General features: G+C 45.3%; 1 protein-coding gene across 4 annotated transcripts in view; it reads right to left on the bottom strand.

The window, feature by feature from the left end:
• Positions 1-3,631: 3,631 nt before the first annotated feature.
• The window catches only part of spire1a (spire-type actin nucleation factor 1a), a 32,626-nt gene continuing 17,111 nt past the window's right edge, over positions 3,632-19,146 (bottom strand). For 2 of the 4 annotated variants that reach the window (XM_036971641.1, XM_036971638.1), the window contains exons 6-11: positions 18,893-19,057; positions 14,659-14,751; positions 13,857-13,986; positions 8,312-8,457; positions 7,675-7,756; positions 3,632-3,858 (exon numbers count right to left, since the gene is read on the bottom strand). In XM_036971641.1, coding sequence (XP_036827536.1) covers positions 3,641-3,858; positions 7,675-7,756; positions 8,312-8,457; positions 13,857-13,986; positions 14,659-14,751; positions 18,893-19,057 — 834 coding nt within the window. In that variant the 3' untranslated portion in view covers positions 3,632-3,640. The remainder of the gene's footprint in view (positions 3,859-7,674; positions 7,757-8,311; positions 8,458-13,856; positions 13,987-14,658; positions 14,752-18,892; positions 19,058-19,146) is intronic. The other 2 variants (XM_036971639.1, XM_036971640.1) reach the window with 2 other exon arrangements.

Raw genomic sequence — 19,146 nt, 5'->3', positions numbered from 1 at the left:
AGGACCACTACCGACTCCTCGTCCTCAGTATTACCGACAGGACCACTACCGACTCCTCCTCCTCAGTACTACTGACAGGACCACTACCGACTCCTCCTCCTCAGTACTACCCACAGGACCACTACCGACTCCTCAGTATTACCGACAGGACCACTACCGACTCCTCCTCCTCAGTACTACTGACAGGACAACTACCGACTCCTCCTCCTCAGTACTACTGACAGGAACACTACCGACTCCTCCTCCTCCTCAGTACTACTGACAGGACCACTACCAACTCCTCCTCCTCAGTATTACTGACAGGACCACTACTGACTCCTCAGTATTACTGACAGGACCACTACTGACTCCTCCTCCAGAATAGCATTCTATCATTACATCTGCCTCTGAAGATGACAAAGTACTCAACTGGCAGCTTCATTAAATAGTACCCGCAAAACACCAGTCTCAGCGTTAACAGTAAAGAGGTGACTCCAGGATGCTGGTCTTCTAGGCAGAGTTCCTCTGTCCAGTCTCAGCGTTAACAGTAAAGAGGTGACTCCAGGATGCTGGTGTTCTAGGCAGAGTTCCTCTGTCCAGTCTCAGCGTTAACAGTAAAGAGGTGACTCCAGGATGCTGGTCTTCTAGGCAGAGTTCCTCTGTCCAGTCTCAGCGTTAACAGTAAAGAGGTGACTCCAGGATGCTGGTCTTCTAGGCAGTGTTCCTCTGTCCAGTGTCTGTGTTCTTTTGCCAGTCTGAGATATGGCTTTTTCTTTGCAGCATCCAGGAGTCGCCTCTTCACAGTAGTGAAGTAGTGTCCACTATAATACCATGCAGCACACAGTAGTGAAGTAGTGTCCACTATAATACCATACAGCACACAGTAGTGAAGTAGTGTCCACTATAATACCATGCAGCACACAGTAGTGAAGTAGTGTCCACTATAATACCATGCAGCACACAGTAGTTAAGTAGTGTCCACTATAATACCATGCAGCACACAGTAGTGAAGTAGTGTCCACTATAATACTATGCAGCACACAGTAGTGAAGTAGTGTCCACTATAATACCATGCAGCACACAGTAGTTAAGTAGTGTCCACTATAATACCATACAGCACACAGTAGTGAAGTAGTGTCCACTATAATACTATGCAGCACACAGTAGTGAAGTAGTGTCCACTATAATACCATGCAGCACACAGTAGTGAAGTAGTGTCCACTATAATACCATGCAGCACACAGTAGTGAAGTAGTGTCCACTATAATACCATGCAGCACACAGTAGTGAAGTAGTGTCCACTATAATACCATACAGCACACAGTAGTGAAGTAGTGTCCACTATAATACCATGCAGCACACAGTAGTGAAGTAGTGTCCACTATAATACTATGCAGCACACAGTAGTGAAGTAGTGTCCACTATAATACCATGCAGCACACAGTAGTGAAGTAGTGTCCACTATAATACCATGCAGCACACAGTAGTGAAGTAGTGTCCACTATAATACCATGCAGCACACAGCAGTGAAGTAGTGTCCACTATAATACCATGCAGCACACAGTAGTGAAGTAGTGTCCACTATAATACCATGCAGCACACAGTAGTGAAGTAGTGTCCACTATAATACCATACAGCACACAGTAGTGAAGTAGTGTCCACTATAATACTATGCAGCACACAGTAGTGAAGTAGTGTCCACTATAATACCATGCAGCACACAGTAGTGAAGTAGTGTCCACTATAATACTATGCAGCACACAGTAGTGAAGTAGTGTCCACTATAATACCATGCAGCACACAGTAGTGAAGTAGTGTCCACTATAATACCATGCAGCACACAGTAGTGAAGTAGTGTCCACTATAATACCATGCAGCACACAGCAGTGAAGTAGTGTCCACTATAATACCATGCAGCACACAGTAGTTAAGTAGTGTCCACTATAATACCATGCAGCACACAGTAGTGAAGTAGTGTCCACTATAATACCATGCCGCACACAGTAGTTAAGTAGTGTCCACTATAATACCATGCAGCACACAGTAGTGAAGTAGTGTCCACTATAATACCATACAGCACACAGTAGTGAAGTAGTGTCCACTATAATACCATGCAGCACACAGTAGTGAAGTAGTGTCCACTATAATACCATACAGCACACAGTAGTGAAGTAGTGTCCACTATAATACTATGCAGCACACAGTAGTGAAGTAGTGTCCACTATAATACCATGCAGCACACAGTAGTGAAGTAGTGTCCACTATAATACTATGCAGCACACAGTAGTGAAGTAGTGTCCACTATAATACCATGCAGCACACAGTAGTGAAGTAGTGTCCACTATAATACTATGCAGCACACAGTAGTGAAGTAGTGTCCACTATAATACCATGCAGCACACAGTAGTGAAGTAGTGTCCACTATAATACCATGCAGCACACAGTAGTGAAGTAGTGTCCACTATAATACCATGCAGCACACAGCAGTGAAGTAGTGTCCACTATAATACCATGCAGCACACAGTAGTTAAGTAGTGTCCACTATAATACCATGCAGCACACAGTAGTGAAGTAGTGTCCACTATAATACCATGCAGCACACAGTAGTGAAGTAGTGTCCACTATAATACCATGCAGCACACAGTAGTTAAGTAGTGTCCACTATAATACCATGCAGCACACAGTAGTGAAGTAGTGTCCACTATAATACTATGCAGCACACAGTAGTGAAGTAGTGTCCACTATAATACCATGCAGCACACAGTAGTGAAGTAGTGTCCACTATAATACCATGCAGCACACAGTAGTGAAGTAGTGTCCACTATAATACCATGCAGCACACAGCAGTGAAGTAGTGTCCACTATAATACCATGCAGCACACAGTAGTGAAGTAGTGTCCACTATAATACCATACAGCACACAGTAGTGAAGTAGTGTCCACTATAATACCATACAGCACACAGTAGTGAAGTAGTGTCCACTATAATACTATGCAGCACACAGTAGTGAAGTAGTGTCCACTATAATACCATGCAGCACACAGCAGTGAAGTAGTGTCCACTATAATACCATGCAGCACACAGTAGTTAAGTAGTGTCCACTATAATACCATGCAGCACACAGTAGTGAAGTAGTGTCCACTATAATACCATGCAGCACACAGTAGTTAAGTAGTGTCCACTATAATACCATGCAGCACACAGTAGTGAAGTAGTGTCCACTATAATACCATGCAGCACACAGTAGTGAAGTAGTGTCCACTATAATACCATGCAGCACACAGTAGTTAAGTAGTGTCCACTATAATACCATGCAGCACACAGTAGTGAAGTAGTGTCCACTATAATACTATGCAGCACACAGTAGTGAAGTAGTGTCCACTATAATACCATGCAGCACACAGTAGTGAAGTAGTGTCCACTATAATACCATGCAGCACACAGTAGTGAAGTAGTGTCCACTATAATACCATGCAGCACACAGCAGTGAAGTAGTGTCCACTATAATACCATGCAGCACACAGTAGTGAAGTAGTGTCCACTATAATACCATACAGCACACAGTAGTGAAGTAGTGTCCACTATAATACCATACAGCACACAGTAGTGAAGTAGTGTCCACTATAATACTATGCAGCACACAGTAGTGAAGTAGTGTCCACTATAATACCATGCAGCACACAGTAGTTAAGTAGTGTCCACTATAATACCATGCAGCACACAATAGTGTACATACCAGAGAATTGGAGCTCTGTCTGGTGGGGGCTGTGAAGGGTCGTATGCTGGTGGGGGGCTCCTTCTCAATGGAGTGTCTCCTCTGAGGGGAGGGGTGACTGTCAGGCTGGGGAGTCATGGTGATGGGCCGGAACCTAGGGGGTGCTGGAGGGGAGAGAGAAAACAGTGAGATTAGAGTTCAGGAGGAAGGAGAGCGAGAGTTGATAAAGGCAGTTTGATAGTGTAGTGCCCTACATTTGACCAGGGCCCCATATAGGACTAAAGTAGTGCCCTACATTTGACCAGGGCCCCATATAGGACTAAAGTAGTGCCCTACATTTGACCAGGGCCCCATATAGGACTAAAGTAGTGCCCTACATTTGACCAGGGCCCCATATAGGACTAAAGTAGTGCCCTACATTTGACCAGGGCCCCATATAGGACTAAAGTAGTGCCCTACATTTGACCAGGGCCCCATATAGGACTAAAGTAGTGCCCTACATTTGACCAGGGCCCCATATAGGACTAAAGTAGTGCCCTACATTTGACCAGGGCCCCATATAGGACTAAAGTAGTGCCCTACATTTGACCAGGGCCCCATATAGGACTAAAGTAGTGCCCTACATTTGACCAGGGCCCATATAGGACTAAAGTAGTGCCCTACATTTGACCAGGGCCCCATATAGGACTAAAGTAGTGCCCTACATTTGACCAGGGCCCCATATAGGACTAAAGTAGTGCCCTACATTTGACCAGGGCCCCATATAGGACTAAAGTAGTGCCCTACATTTGACCAGGGCCCCATATAGGACTAAAGTAGTGCCCTACATTTGACCAGGGCCCCATATAGGACTAAAGTAGTGCCCTACATTTGACCAGGGCCCCATATAGGACTAAAGTAGTGCCCTACATTTGACCAGGGCCCATATAGGACTAAAGTAGTGCCCTACATATGACCAGGGCCCCATATAGGACTAAAGTAGTGCAGCATCACTCCTGCTACTTTATTGCACATGTTTTGAACATGCCCCAAACTCTTGGATTTGGTACAAGAACCCTTCTGCCGGTGGAGATGGTACATTTTGCAGTTTTGACAACAGCTACTATGTAATTTCTCCCCTCCTGGGTTTTCTGTTGCCTCATGTTAACTCCACCTTCATCATGTCGGCTAGTAGGGAATTTACCAGCCACGAAGTGTAGCATCATCCATTTCCTTGTATTAATAATCACACAGCTTCAAGACGACACACAGCTTCAACACAGCATAATCACACCGCTTCAAGACGACACACAGCTTCAACACAGCATAATCACACCGCTTCAAGACGACACACAGCTTCAACACAGCATAATCACACCGCTTCAAGACGACACACAGCTTCAACACAGCATAATCACACCGCTTCAAGACGACAACACAGCATAATCGCACAGCTTCAAGACACAGCTTCAACACAGCATAATCACACAGCTTCAACACAGCATAATCACACCGCTTCAAGACGACACACAGCTTCAACACAGCATAATCACACAGCTTCAACACAGCATAATCACACCGCTTCAAGACACAGCTCCAACACACCATAATCACACAGCTTCAAGACGTCAACACGGCATAATCGCACAGCTTCAAGACGACAACACACAGTAGCACACCCCAGAGGACAACACACCATAAGCACACAGCTTCAAGACGACAACACAGCATAATCGCACAGCTTCAAGACGACAACACAGTAGCACACCCCAAAGGACAACACACCATAAGCACACAGCTTCAAGACGACAACACAGCATAATCACACAGCTTCAAGACGACAACACAGTAGCACACCCCAAAGGACAACACACCATAAGCACACAGCTTCAAGACGACAACACAGCATAATCGCACAGCTTCAAGACGACAACACACAGTAGCACACCCCAGACGACAACACACCATAATCACACAGCTTCAAGACGACAACACACAGTAACACACCCCCAGACGACAACACACAGTAACACACCCCCAGACGACAACACATCCATTCTCATCAGAACTGCTCGTCTGTCTGAAGAAGCTGCAACAGTTTTGAAAACAACGTGTTTAAAAGGATACTTCAGGATTCTGGCAATGAAGCCTTTTATCTACTTTCCTTAGACTCCGATGAACTCGTGAACACCATTTTAAATGTCTCTGCATGCAGTTTAAAGGAAGATGCTAACTAGCGTTAGCACAATAACAAAGTCTATGGTATCAGCTAGCATGCCCCCAGTCATGACTCTAACGCAAGTTAGCATTGGCTCAGGAAACTATTTTCATTCATACTGGAAGCAGAGACAAGATGAATAGAATCTTCATTGCTTTTTTCAGAGTTACACCAATGGTGGAAATAATAAGATTGTGTTATAATGCTGTTATAGCATCAAATGGTTGTTAAATGCAACAGAATAAGGGGTTGTTAGAACGCTCATCTGTGTGTGTTCTACTGAGGATGGGTCTCTGGTAGATAACACTGACAGGAGATCTATGATGTCTTTTGGGTGATAAAACCTAAAGAGACCGCATTACAGAGCATAAGTTAATTTTTCTGTTCTATAAGGTACCAGGGAGAGACGACCCCAGGGCCAGACCCTGGTCTCTACACAAAGAGTACGGTTTTTACAGCAGATACTGTGTCTGCTGTAAAGTATAAGTATCTTCCATACACATATTAACCTTGTGACCCATGTGTGCGTTGTATTAACCTGCTCCCTTATTAATAAGTGAATAAAAATATTGTTTAAGTATAACTCTGACTTGTGATAAGTTTGTCTCTCCTCATCTGATAGTAAAGAAATTAACCACCACAGAATGCTGGTTTCTGTATAGCACTTTGATGTCAAGTGATGTAAAAAGGGCTTCATCAATACATATGATTGCTTGATTGGTTGATTGATTAATGTTGCAAAGCAATAACTAACCTGATATTCAGTGGAGTGTGTGGTGTGGTCCAAGTCTGGGTTTAAGGGTCTCTTTTCCAAGCTTAAAAGGATAAACACTCAACATCATAGGCTAGAAAAGGTTGAATACATTGGCCATGCTGTCAATATTGAAGCAACATCTCAAGACATCAGTCAGGAAGTTAAAGCTTGGTCACAAATGGGTCTTCCAAATGGACAATGACCCCAAGTATACTCCCAAAGTTGTGGCTAAAGGGCTTAAGGACAACGAAGTCAAGGTATTGGAGTGGCCATCATAAAGCCCTGACCTCAATCCCATAGAACATTTGTAGGCAGAACTGGAAAAGCATGCGCGAGCAAGGAGGCCTACAAACCTGACTCAGTTACACCAGCTCTGTCAGAAGGAATGGGCCAAAATTCACCCAACTTATTGTGGGAAGCGTGTGGAAGGCTACCCAAAACATTAGAAGGCAATGCTACCAAATACTAATTGAGTGTATGTAAACTTGTGACCCACTGGGAATGTGATGAAAGAAATCAAATCTGAAATAAATCACTCTACTATTATTCTGACATTTCACATTCTTAAAATAAAGTGGTGATCCTGACTGACCTAAGACAGGGAATTTCTACTAGGATTAAATATCAGGAATTGTGAAAAACTGAGTTTAAATGTATTTGGCTAAGGTTGTTCCGACTTCAACTGTATATCTATATAATGTTTAATTAAAGTCTGGTATTTGGGTCGAGCTCTGTTAGCGCATATGGGGTGTTTGTGTTGTCTGTATAATCTTTCAAATAAAAATAGCTTGATAGTGCACTATCTAGTGAATAGGGTGCCATTTGGGATGTAACAGCGGTGTTCTATACCTCAGGAGCCTTCAAAGAGTGGACAGATCTAGTGTACTAGCTAGTACACATGGTGTTATGTACTTTACCATTCAATAATGTGCATGTTTTCGTGGAATATGGAACAGTTTATAAAATGTTCACTATGAATTCATAAATACAAAGAGATCTATAAAAATAAAAAGAGTGAAAGTATCTTACCGTTCTTCCCCAGGACAGATCCCGGAGACGAGGCGTCCAACATGGATGCTGACAAACTGGAGGAGCTGTGACTGGGCTCATCCTGTTAATGAGGAGATACACATGACTGATGGAGACAGACTACCATTACACAAGAGACTAACCTGCTCCTCGGCAAACATGATCATTTCTGCCACTGGACGACACGAACTAGACGACGACACGAACTAGACGCTCTGGACAAGACGAACTAGACGCTCTGGACAAGACGAACTAGACGCTCTGGACAAGACGAACTAGACACTCTGGACAAGACGAACTAGACACTCTGGACAAGACGAACTAGACACTCTGGACAAGACGAACTAGACACTCTGGACAAGACGAACTAGACACTCTGGACAAGACGAACTAGACACTCTGGACAAGACGAACTAGACACTCTGGACAAGACGAACTAGACACTCTGGACAAGACGAACTAGACACTCTGGACAAGACGAACTAGACACTCTGGATATTGGCTGGATAAAGGACTAGAAACACTTGTTTGTGTGTGCAAGTCAAGAGCTTTCTTGTACTCGTCGTTGTAGAAAAAAGGCTTTTGTGTAAGTGGTGTATGGATAACAAACAATCACGTTCTATCCACACACACGTACATCGGACTCTGAGCTCTCCAGTTCAGACAGCGTGGGCGCCTTCAGGAGCCTCTTCCTCTGACGCAGAGCCCCTCCCACCCCGGGAGCTGGTGGACAGGACAGGGTGCTGGTGGCGTGCTTCCTGGGGGCATCTGGAGTGAACAAGTCTGTGGGAGGAGTCAGAGGACAGAGGAAAGGTGAACATTAGTCACAGGTGACAGGAAAATAGAAAAAAATAAAGAAAAAAACCATTGAGTAGGTCTGTCCAAACTTTTGACTCGTACTGGAAACTGTTCAATGCCTAAAATAAGGGGATAAATACTTGTACAAAAATAAATAAATGGTTTCCTGATCTTTATGTCTCTCAGATATTTGACAGACACTTCAGAACAAACCTTGGTTTTGGGGGGGACGGGGACTCTGTTGTTCAAGGCGTTTGTACGGGCTAATAGCAGCAAGGCCAACAACACATTAATCAAATCATTATGTATACTGGATATATTTTTTATACTTCAAGGGGTCCTACAATTCTAAATCAAGATTATCTTTGGTATGACCTTCTTATAAAACGCTGTAAGTACAGAAACACAATGTTTAAAAAAGGCACCAGCATTACGATTGGACTCATTGGGTTAAACTGGTTTACCTCTAGAGGCAACATCAATTATTACTGTGAGAAGGAAAACTTCCCTAAATATTGATGATACCGTCAGTAAAGGAGCAAGAGTGAAGCAAATAGGCGCCCACAAAGACAGTTGATTTTACAGATACAATTTGGTAGTATTCTGAAATGCATTTCCTCTCATTCAAGTCCAACACTATGTACATCATCTCACACGAAAGGTGTGAGAGCAGTAATAATACCAGAGCTGCGGTTCAGATCTTGAGGGGTGCTGATGCTTTTGTCTGCTCCTATAGGAAGGAACATCTTCAATATGGTCCTATCATCATCATCATCATCATCAACACTGTATTCCACCCTAATCATCAGTCTGTGTTACAGTCAGGTCTTTAGTCTGCTCCTATAGGAGGGAACATCTTCAATATGGTCCTATCATCATCATCATCAACCCTGTTTCTCCCTACAAAAAATTGACACACTACCCCATAATGACAAAGCGAAAACATGTTCAGAAATGTTTGCAAATGTCAATTTTTTTATTTTTAAAAACACCTTATTTATATAAGTATTCAGACCCTTTGCTATGAGAGTCAAAATTGAGCTCAGGTGCATCCAGTTGCCATTGCTCATCCTTTGACAGTGCATGTCAGAGCAAAAACCAAGCCATTGTCTATAGAGCACCAAGACAGGATTGTGTCTAGGCACAGATCTGGGCACCAAAAAATGTCTGCAACATTGAAGGTTCCCAAGAACACAGTGGCCTCAATCATTCTTAAATGGAAGAAGTTTGGAAACACCAAGACTCTTCCTAGAGCTGGCCACCCGGCCAAACTGAACAATCTGGGAGAAGGGCCTTGGCCAGAGAGGTGACCAAGAACCCGATGGTCACTATGACAGAGCTACAGAGTTCCTTTGTGGAGATGGGAGAATCTTCCAGAACGACAACCATCTCTGCAGCACTCAACCAATCAGGCCTTTATGGTAGAGTGGCCAGATGAAAATCACTCTTCAGTAAAAGACACATGACAACCTTCTTGGAGTTTGCCAAAAGACTCTCAGAACATGAGACAAGATACTCTGGTCTGATGAAACCAATATTGAACTATTTGGCCTGAATGCCAAGAGTCACGACTGGATGAAACCTGGCACCATCCCTACGGTGAAACATGGTGGTGGCAGCGTCATGCTGTGTGGATGTTTTTCAGCGGCAGGGACTGGGAGACTAGTCAGGATCGAGGGAAAGATGGAGCAAAGTATTGACAGATTCTTGATGAAAACCTGCTCCAAAGCCCTTGAGTGGCCCAGCCAGAGCCCGGACTTGAACCCAATCGAATATCTCTGGAGAAACCAGAAAATAGCTGTGCAGCAACACTCCCTATCCAACATGACAGAGCTTGAGAGGATCTGCAGAGAAGAAAAGGAGAAACTCCCCAAATACAGATGTGCCAAGCTTGTAGCATCATACTTAAGACTCAAGGCTGAAATCGCTGTCAAAGGTGCTTCAACAAAGTACTGAGTAAAGGGTCTGAATACTTATGTAAAGGTGATATTTCAGTTTTTGCTTTGTCATTATGGGGTATTGTAATGTCATTATGGGGTATTGTGTATAGATTGATGAGTGAAAAAACAATTTAATACATTTTAGAAAAAGGTTGTAACGTAACAAAATGTGGAAAAAGTCAAGGGGTCTGAACACTTTCCCAAGGCACTGTATACCATAGTGAATCAAGGTGACGGACAGGCCAGGCAGGCAGCCTTTAGTGTTACAGGGTAATCCGTCCCCTCTAGGAAGCACTTTAGTCAGCACTGCACTAACCATACCTAATCATAATATAACCCTACCCCACCATACCCCTAAACCTACCTGAACCCCCACCATAATATAACCCAACCATTACCCGACCCAACCATCACCCCAACCCACCATTACCCTACCCAACCATTACCCCACCCCACCATCACCCCACCCAACTCAACCATTACCCCACCCCACCTTCACCCCACCCCACCATTACCCAACCCAAACATCACCTCGCACAACCCAACCATCACCCCGCACAACCCAACCATCACCCCACACAACCCAACCATCACCCCACACAACCCAACCATCACCCCACACAACCATCACCCCACACAACCATCACCCCACACAACCATCACCCCACACAACCATCACCCCACACAACCATCACCCCACACAACCATCACCCCACTCAACCTTCACCCCACACAACTCAACCTTCACCCCACACAACTCAACCTTCACCCCACACAACTCAACCTTCACCCCACCCCACCATCACCCCACACAACCATCACCCCACACAACTCAACCTTCACCCCACCCCACCATTACCCAACTCAACCTTCACCCCACCCCACCCCACCATTACCCAACCCAAACATCACCTCGCACAACCCAACCATCACCCCGCACAACCCAACCATCACCCCACACAACCCAACCATCACCCCACACAACCATCACCCCACACAACCATCACCCCACACAACCATCACCCCACACAACCATCACCCCACACAACCATCACCCCACACAACCATCACCCCACACAACCATCACCCCACACAACCATCACCCCACACAACCATCACCCCACACAACCCAACCATCACCCCACACAACCCAACCATCACCCCACACAACCCAACCATCACCCCACACAACCCAACCATCACCCCACACAACCCAACCATCACCCCACACAACCCAACCATCACCCCTTACTTTAAAGCATGTCTGTGTGTTTGGGTCTGAACCTGGTAGATTTGAACATGACATTCATCAGATGGGGGTGATATTGTCAGAGTAATTTAATGAACACAAGGGAAAAGGTGATTTGACTTACTGAATTGGAGTTCGCAAGTGTGCCTGCCCCACTTAGCCAGCACTGGGAGTGTAGGCTGCATCATGTTAGCTCCACTAACTCACTGCTAGCCTGCACTGGGAGTGTAGGCTGCATCATGTTAGCTCCACTAACTCACTGCTAGCCTGCACTGGGAGTGTAGGCTGCATCATGTTAGCTCCACTAACTCACTGCTAGCCTGCACTGGGAGTGTAGGCTGCATCATGTTAGCTCCACTAACTCACTGCTAGCCTGCACTGGGAGTGTAGGCTGCATCATGTTAGCTCCACTAACTCACTGCTAGCCTGGGAGTCTGGGCTGTATCATGTTAGCTCCACTAACTCACTGCTAGCCTGGGAGTCTGGGCTGTATCATGTTAGCTCCACTAACTCACTGCTAGCCTGGGAGTCTGGGCTGCATCATGTTAGCTCCACTAACTCACTGCTAGCCTGGGAGTCTGGGCTGCATCATGTTAGCTCCACTAACTCACTGCTAGCCTGGGAGTCTGGGCTGCATCATGTTAGCTCCACTAACTCACTGCTAGCCTGGGAGTCTGGGCTGCATCATGTTAGCTTCACTAACTCACTGCTAGCCTGGGAGTCTGGGCTGCATCATGTTAGCTCCACTAACTCACTGCTAGCCTGGGAGTCTGGGCTGCATCATGTTAGCTCCACTAACTCACTGCTAGCCTGGGAGTCTGGGCTGCATCATGTTAGCTCCACTAACTCACTGCTAGCCTGGGAGTCTGGGCTGCATCATGTTAGCTCCACTAACTCACTGCTAGCCTGGGAGTCTGGGCTGCATCATGTTAGCTCCACTAACTCACTGCTAGCCTGGGAGTCTGGGCTGCATCATGTTAGCTCCACTAACTCACTGCTAGCCTGGGAGTCTGGGCTGCATCATGTTAGCTTCACTAACTCACTGCTAGCCTGGGAGTCTGGGCTGCATCACGTTAGCTCCACTAACTCACTGCTAGCCTGCTAGCTGTCTGAATTGCCGTACATCCGGCTCACCTTGCTACTCACTAGACCCTATGATCACTCATACATGCCTCTCCCTAATGTCATCATGCCTTGTCTATTGCGGTTTTGGTTAGTAATTTTTGTGTTATTTCACTGTAGAGCCTCCAGCCCTGCTCAATACGCCTTAGCTAAACCTAGCCCTTCTGTTCCACCATCCACACATGCCGTGACTTAAGCCATGCCTAGGCTTACCTCCACTGTACTCACATCCTACCATACCCTTGTCTGTACATTAAGCCTTGAATCTATTCCTCCGCGCCCAGAAATCTGCTCCTTTTACTCTGCTCCGAACGCACAAAACGACCAGTTCTTTTAGCCTTTAGCCGTACCCGTATCCTACTCCTCCTCCTCCTCAGGTGATGTGGAGGTTAACCCAGGGACCTGTAGCCCCAGTACTACACCTATTCCCTAGACTTCTATAACCATAAAAGCCTTGATTTCATGCATGTTAACATCAGAAGCATCCTCCCTAAGTTTGTTTTATTCACTGCTTTAGTACACTCCGCCAACTCTGATGTCCTAGCCGAGCCTTAGGAAGGCCACCAAAACTCCTGAAATTTCCATCCCCAACTACAACATTTTCCAACAAGATAGAGTTGCAATCTACTGCATAGAATACCTGCATAGTTCTGTCATGCTATCCAGGTCTGTGCACAAACAATTCAAGCTTCTACTTTTAAATATCCACCTTTCCAGAAATAATTCTCACTGTTGCCGCTTGTTACAGACCCCCGTCAGCCCCCACCTGTGCCCTGGAAACCATATGTGAATTGATTGCTTGCCCCCCCCCCCCCCCCATCTTCAGTATTCGTACTGCTAGGTGACCTAAACTGGGATATGCTTAACACCCTGGCCATCCTACAATCTAAACTAGATGCCCTCAATCTCACAAATTATCAAGGAACCTACCAGTATTAGAAATTATAATCTGTGACACTAATATAATAATGTGTCATATGTGGGAATGAAATGGAGTGAGGGTCAACTTTTGTGTAACACCGGCCGAGCCGGGCCGCGTCCCGGCTGCATCCGAGCGTGTGTGTCCTGCTCACCCAGGCGGTTGCGTCGGGTCACGTCAGGTGAAACAGGCCGTAGCTTCCTCTCCTGTTTGATGCCCTCTAAGAGACGCTCATGTAGGGTCTGCGGCCACGCAGGGTGAGGCTTCAACTTCCTTCCAGTAACCTACAAGTAGACAGACAAGCAGATAATGAATTCTGTGCAGGAGGCTCATCAACCATCCACAATAAAAACATGTACTGAAGCAACATACTGAAGCACTGCCCTTCTGCCCTTCCTTTCAATTCAACAAAACTGGATTCATCCCCTTAGGAGCAAGAAGGCGTCACAAGGGCAATAATTACAGTCTAGAGTGTACAACTGTGCTCTCAGTCGTAGCAATAGGAGGCTGCCAGACACACAATCTTCCCAATTCATCCTCATCATCATCAGGTCTGTCGTAGCACAGCAGCTGGGTCTGACGCACTAGACTATTTAAAATCGCGACCAATGTGAACTAGGTCTGCACCATAGACATGCATGCTTTCACATTTCATATTGTTTATAATATACGTAATTGAACAGCACTCCCAGGGTTGAGAGGTGGTCAGAGACCAGGTCAGGACTCCCAGGGTTGAGAGGTGGTCAGAGACCAGGTCAGGACTCCCAGGGTTGAGAGGTGGTCAGAGACCAGGTCAGGACTCCCAGGGTTGAGAGGTGGTCAGAGACCAGGTCAGGACTCCCAGGGTTGAGAGGTGGTCAGAGACCAGGTCAGGACTCACAGGGTTGAGAGGTGGTCAGAGACCAGGTCAGGACTCACAGGGTTGAGAGGTGGTCAGAGACCAGGTCAGGACTCACAGGGTTGAGAGGTGGTCGGGAGCGGATGAAGTCCAGGATGACCTCATGAGCGCTCTTTAACTTGGGAGGGATGTCTCCATTCACCTGGAGTAACAACACATCAGAACAGGAGAGGTAGTGAGTACACACACACACAAAATGCTAACGTCAGCTGTTATTGTAATGGAGAGAGGTTAGCATGTCTTGGGATTTTCATATTTGTAGATGAACTCTCTCACTCATTCAAGACTATCCGTAATCATGGTAGAGAGAATCCACATGAACGGACAAGTGTTAAGAAACATATTCTATTGTATTGTCACTTTTCTTGTAAATAACAATACATTATTTACCATCCATTTCTATTGGTCAGAAAGTAATCTGAAACTAATCGAAACAGCAAACGCATCCAAAAAGTTGGATGTAATCATTGGAATGTGAGACCAAACACTAAAGTTGGATGTAATCATTGGAATGTGAGACCAAAACACTAAAGTTGGATGTAATCATTGGAATGTGAGACCAAACACTAAAGTTGGATGTAATCATTGGAATGTGAGACCAAACACTAAAGTTGGATGTAATCATTGGAATGTGAGACCAAACACTAAAGTTGGATGTAATCATTGGAATGTGAGACCAAACACTAAAGTTGGATGTAATCATTGGAATGTGAGACCAAACACTAAAGTTGGATGTAATCATTGGAATGTGAGACCAAACACTAAAGTTGGATGTAATCATTGGAATGTGAGACCAAACACTAAAGTTGGATGTAATCATTGGAATGTGAGACCAAACACTAAAGTTGGATGTAATCATTGGAATGTGAGACCAAACACTAAAGTTGGATGTAATCATTGGAATGTGAGACCAAACACTAAAGTTGGATGTAATCATTGGAATGTGAGACCAAACACTAAAGTTGGATGTAATCATTGGAATGTGAGACCAAACACTAAAGTTGGATGTAATCATTGGAATGTGAGACCAAACACTAAAGTTGGATGTAATCATTGGAATGTGAGACCAAACACTAAAGTTGGATGTAATCATTGGAATGTGAGACCAAACACTAAAGTTGGATGTAATCATTGGAATGTGAGACCAAACACTAAAGTTGGATGTAATCATTGGAATGTGAGACCAAACACTAAAGTTGGATGTAATCATTGGAATGTGAGACCAAACACTAAAGTTGGATGTAATCATTGGAATGTGAGACCAAACACTAAAGTTGGATGTAATCATTGGAATGTGAGACCAAACACTAAAGTTGGATGTAATCATTGGAATGTGAGACCAAACACTAAAGTTGGATGTAATCATTGGAATGTGAGACCAAACACTAAAGTTGGATGTAATCATTGGAATGTGAGACCAAACACTAAAGTTGGATGTAATCATTGGAATGTGAGACCAAACACTAAAGTTGAGTCGTTTAATACTGATGTGTTCTGAGAAAATGAAAATATATTTATTCATGTCACTGGAGTGCTGAGGTTTAGAGGGTCTAAACCACTAGTTAAGGGTTAGAGGAGGAAGATATATAGTGGAGGGTCTAGACCAGAAATTAAGGGTTATAGGAGGAAGGTATATAGTGGAGGGTCTAGACCACTAGTTAAGGGTTAGAGGAGGAAGGTATATAGTGGAGGGTCTAAACCAAAAATTAAGGGTTATAGGAGGAAGGTATATAGTGGAGGGTCTAGACCACTAGTTAAGGGTTAGAGGAGGAAGGTATATAGCGGAGGGTCTAGACCACTAGTTAAGGGTTATAGGAGGAAGGTATATAGCGGAGGGTCTAGACCACTAGTTAAGGGTTAGAGGAGGAAGGTATATAGCGGAGGGTCTAGACCACTAGTTAAGGGTTATAGGAGGAAGGTATATAGTGGAGGGTCTAGACCACTAGTTAAGGGTTATAGGAGGAAGGTATATAGCGGAGGGTCTAGACCACTAGTTAAGGGTTAGAGGAGGAAGGTATATAGCGGAGGGTCTAGACCACTAGTTAAGGGTTATAGGAGGAAGGTATATAGTGGAGGGTCTAGACCACTAGTTAAGGGTTAGAGGAGGAAGGTAGATAGTGGAGGGTCTAGACCACTAGTTAAGGGTTAGAGGAGGAAGGTATATAGTGGAGGGTCTAGACCACTAGTTAAGGGTTAGAGGAGGAAGGTAGATAGTGGAGGGTCTAGACCACTAGTTAAGGGTTAGAGGAGGAAGGTATATAGTGGAGGGTCTAGACCACTAGTTAAGGGTTAGAGGAGGAAGGTATATAGTGGAGGGTCTAGACCACTAGTTAAGGGTTAGAGGAGGAAGGTATATAGTGGAGGGTCTAGACCACTAGTTAAGGGTTATAGGAGGAAGGTATATAGTGGAGGGTCTAGACCACTAGTTAAGGGTTAAAGGAGGAAGGTATATAGTGGAGGGTCTAGACCACTAGTTAAGGGTTAGAGGAGGAAGGTATATAGTGGAGGGTCTAGACCACTAGTTAAGGGTTAGAGGAGGAAGGTATGTAGTGGAGGGTCTAGACCACTAGTTACGGGTTAGAGGAGGAAGGTATATAGTGCAGGGTCTAGACCACTAGTTAAGGGTTAGAGGAGGAAGGTACATTACGTTTACATTATGTCAGGATGTGTCACTGAGTGAGAGAGGGTAATGTATAACGTTTACATTATGTCAGGATATGTCACTGAGAGATAAAGGGTAATGTAACACTACACATACAGCGCATTTGGAAAGTTGTGCCCCACCCTATGAGACAACCAATCAAATAAAAAAATGGGGGGGGGGGGGCAAAGCTGTTAAGAAGCCTCTTTTGGACCTAGAATATGCGCTCTGGTAGAGCTTGCCATATGGTAGCGGAGAGAAGTCTATGACTAGGGTGGCTGGAGCCTGAGAATTTTTAGGGCTTTCCGATGACCGCCTTGTACAGAGGTCCTGGATGGCAGGAAGCTTGGCCCCAGTGATGTACTGGGCTGTACGCACTACCTTCTGTAGTGCCTTGCGGTCGGAGGCCGAGCAGTTAGCATAGCCAGTCCGGATGCTCTCGATGGTGCAGCTGTAGAACCTTTTGAGGAACAGAGGACTCGTGCTAAATCTTTTCAGTCTCCTGAGGGGGAATAGGTTGTGTCGTGCCCTCTTCACGACTGTCTTGGTGTGCTTGGACCATGTTAGTTTGTTGGTGATGTGGACGCCAAGGAACTTGAAGCTCTCAACCTGCTCCACTGCAGCCCAGTCGATGAGAATGGGGGCGTGCTCAGTCCTCTCTTTCCTGAAGTCCACAATCATCTCTTTTGTCTTGATCACGTTGAGGAAGAGGTTGTTATTCTAGCAACACCCGGCCGGGTCTGACCTCCTCCTTATAGGCTGTCTCGTTGTCAGAGATGAGGCCTACCACTGTTGTGTCATCAGCAAACTTAATGATGGTTTTGGAGTCGTGCCTGGCCGTGCAGTCGTGGGTGAACAGGAAGTACAGAAGGGGGCTGAGCACACACCCGAGGGGCCCCTGTGATGAGGATAAGCGTGGCGGATGTGTTGTTACCTACCCTCACCACCTGGGGGCGGCCCGTCGGGAAGTCCAGGATCCAGTTGCAGAGGGAGGTGTGTTTAGTCCCCGGGTCCTTAGCTTAGTGATGAGTTGAGGGCACTATGGTATTGAATGCTGAGCTGTAGTCAATGGCAGTGTAGAGCGCAATAAAGATTGCATAATTTGGGCCCCCTAGTGGCGCAGGGTTCTAAGGCACTGCATCTCAGTGCAAGGTACGTCACTACAGTCCCTGGTTCAATTCGAGGATGTATCACATCCGGCTGTGATTGGGACTCCCATAGGGCGGCGTACAATTGACCCAGCGTTGTCTGGGTTTGGCCGTTATTGTAAATAAGAATTTGTTCTTAACCGACTTGCATGAATACTTTCCGAATGTATGAAAAACATCAGGACCCAGAAAGCATCTGAAGAGTAGAAAAGCTGATCCAGGATCCAATCATATGTCACACGCTTCGTAAACAACAGGTGTAAACTAACAAGTTACATGACAATAGCATGAGCTCCTCCTGTCCAACCAATCTTATTCATTATGATCTGAATTATGATCTGAAAGGCAAAACTAAAATCACAGAGCAGGACTCTGCAACGTTTCATAAATACGAGCTCAGCGACGTGGAACCGGGCTGACAGATGAGACCCTCCCTTCACGATGACTTAAACCATGATCCGTCATTCCTCTAAGGTGATATTCTTCATGTTTAAGTCCCTCACCATGACGTTCCGTAGTTTGTATCGTTTGAAGCGGATGTCATCCATCAGCATCTCGTAAGGTGTGAGCTGGAACTCTACAGGTAGAGGGCTGTACTGTCTCTCCTGGACCTTCCTCAGCTTGACCCCGTTACGCAGGTCACCCATCACCTGCATCCAGAACTTAGCCTGAGGGACACAGGATAATAGCAGGGTTGGGGTTCATTTAATTTCTAATTCAATTCAGAAAGTAAACCAAATTTCAATTCTACATTTTC

Source organism: Oncorhynchus mykiss, chromosome 32 (assembly GCF_013265735.2).
Source record: "Oncorhynchus mykiss isolate Arlee chromosome 32, USDA_OmykA_1.1, whole genome shotgun sequence".
In the NCBI taxonomy this organism is placed as follows: domain Eukaryota; kingdom Metazoa; phylum Chordata; class Actinopteri; order Salmoniformes; family Salmonidae; genus Oncorhynchus; species Oncorhynchus mykiss.
The sequence above is the reverse complement of the archived record's forward strand: the minus strand, read 5'-3'. Positions and strand labels throughout refer to the sequence as shown.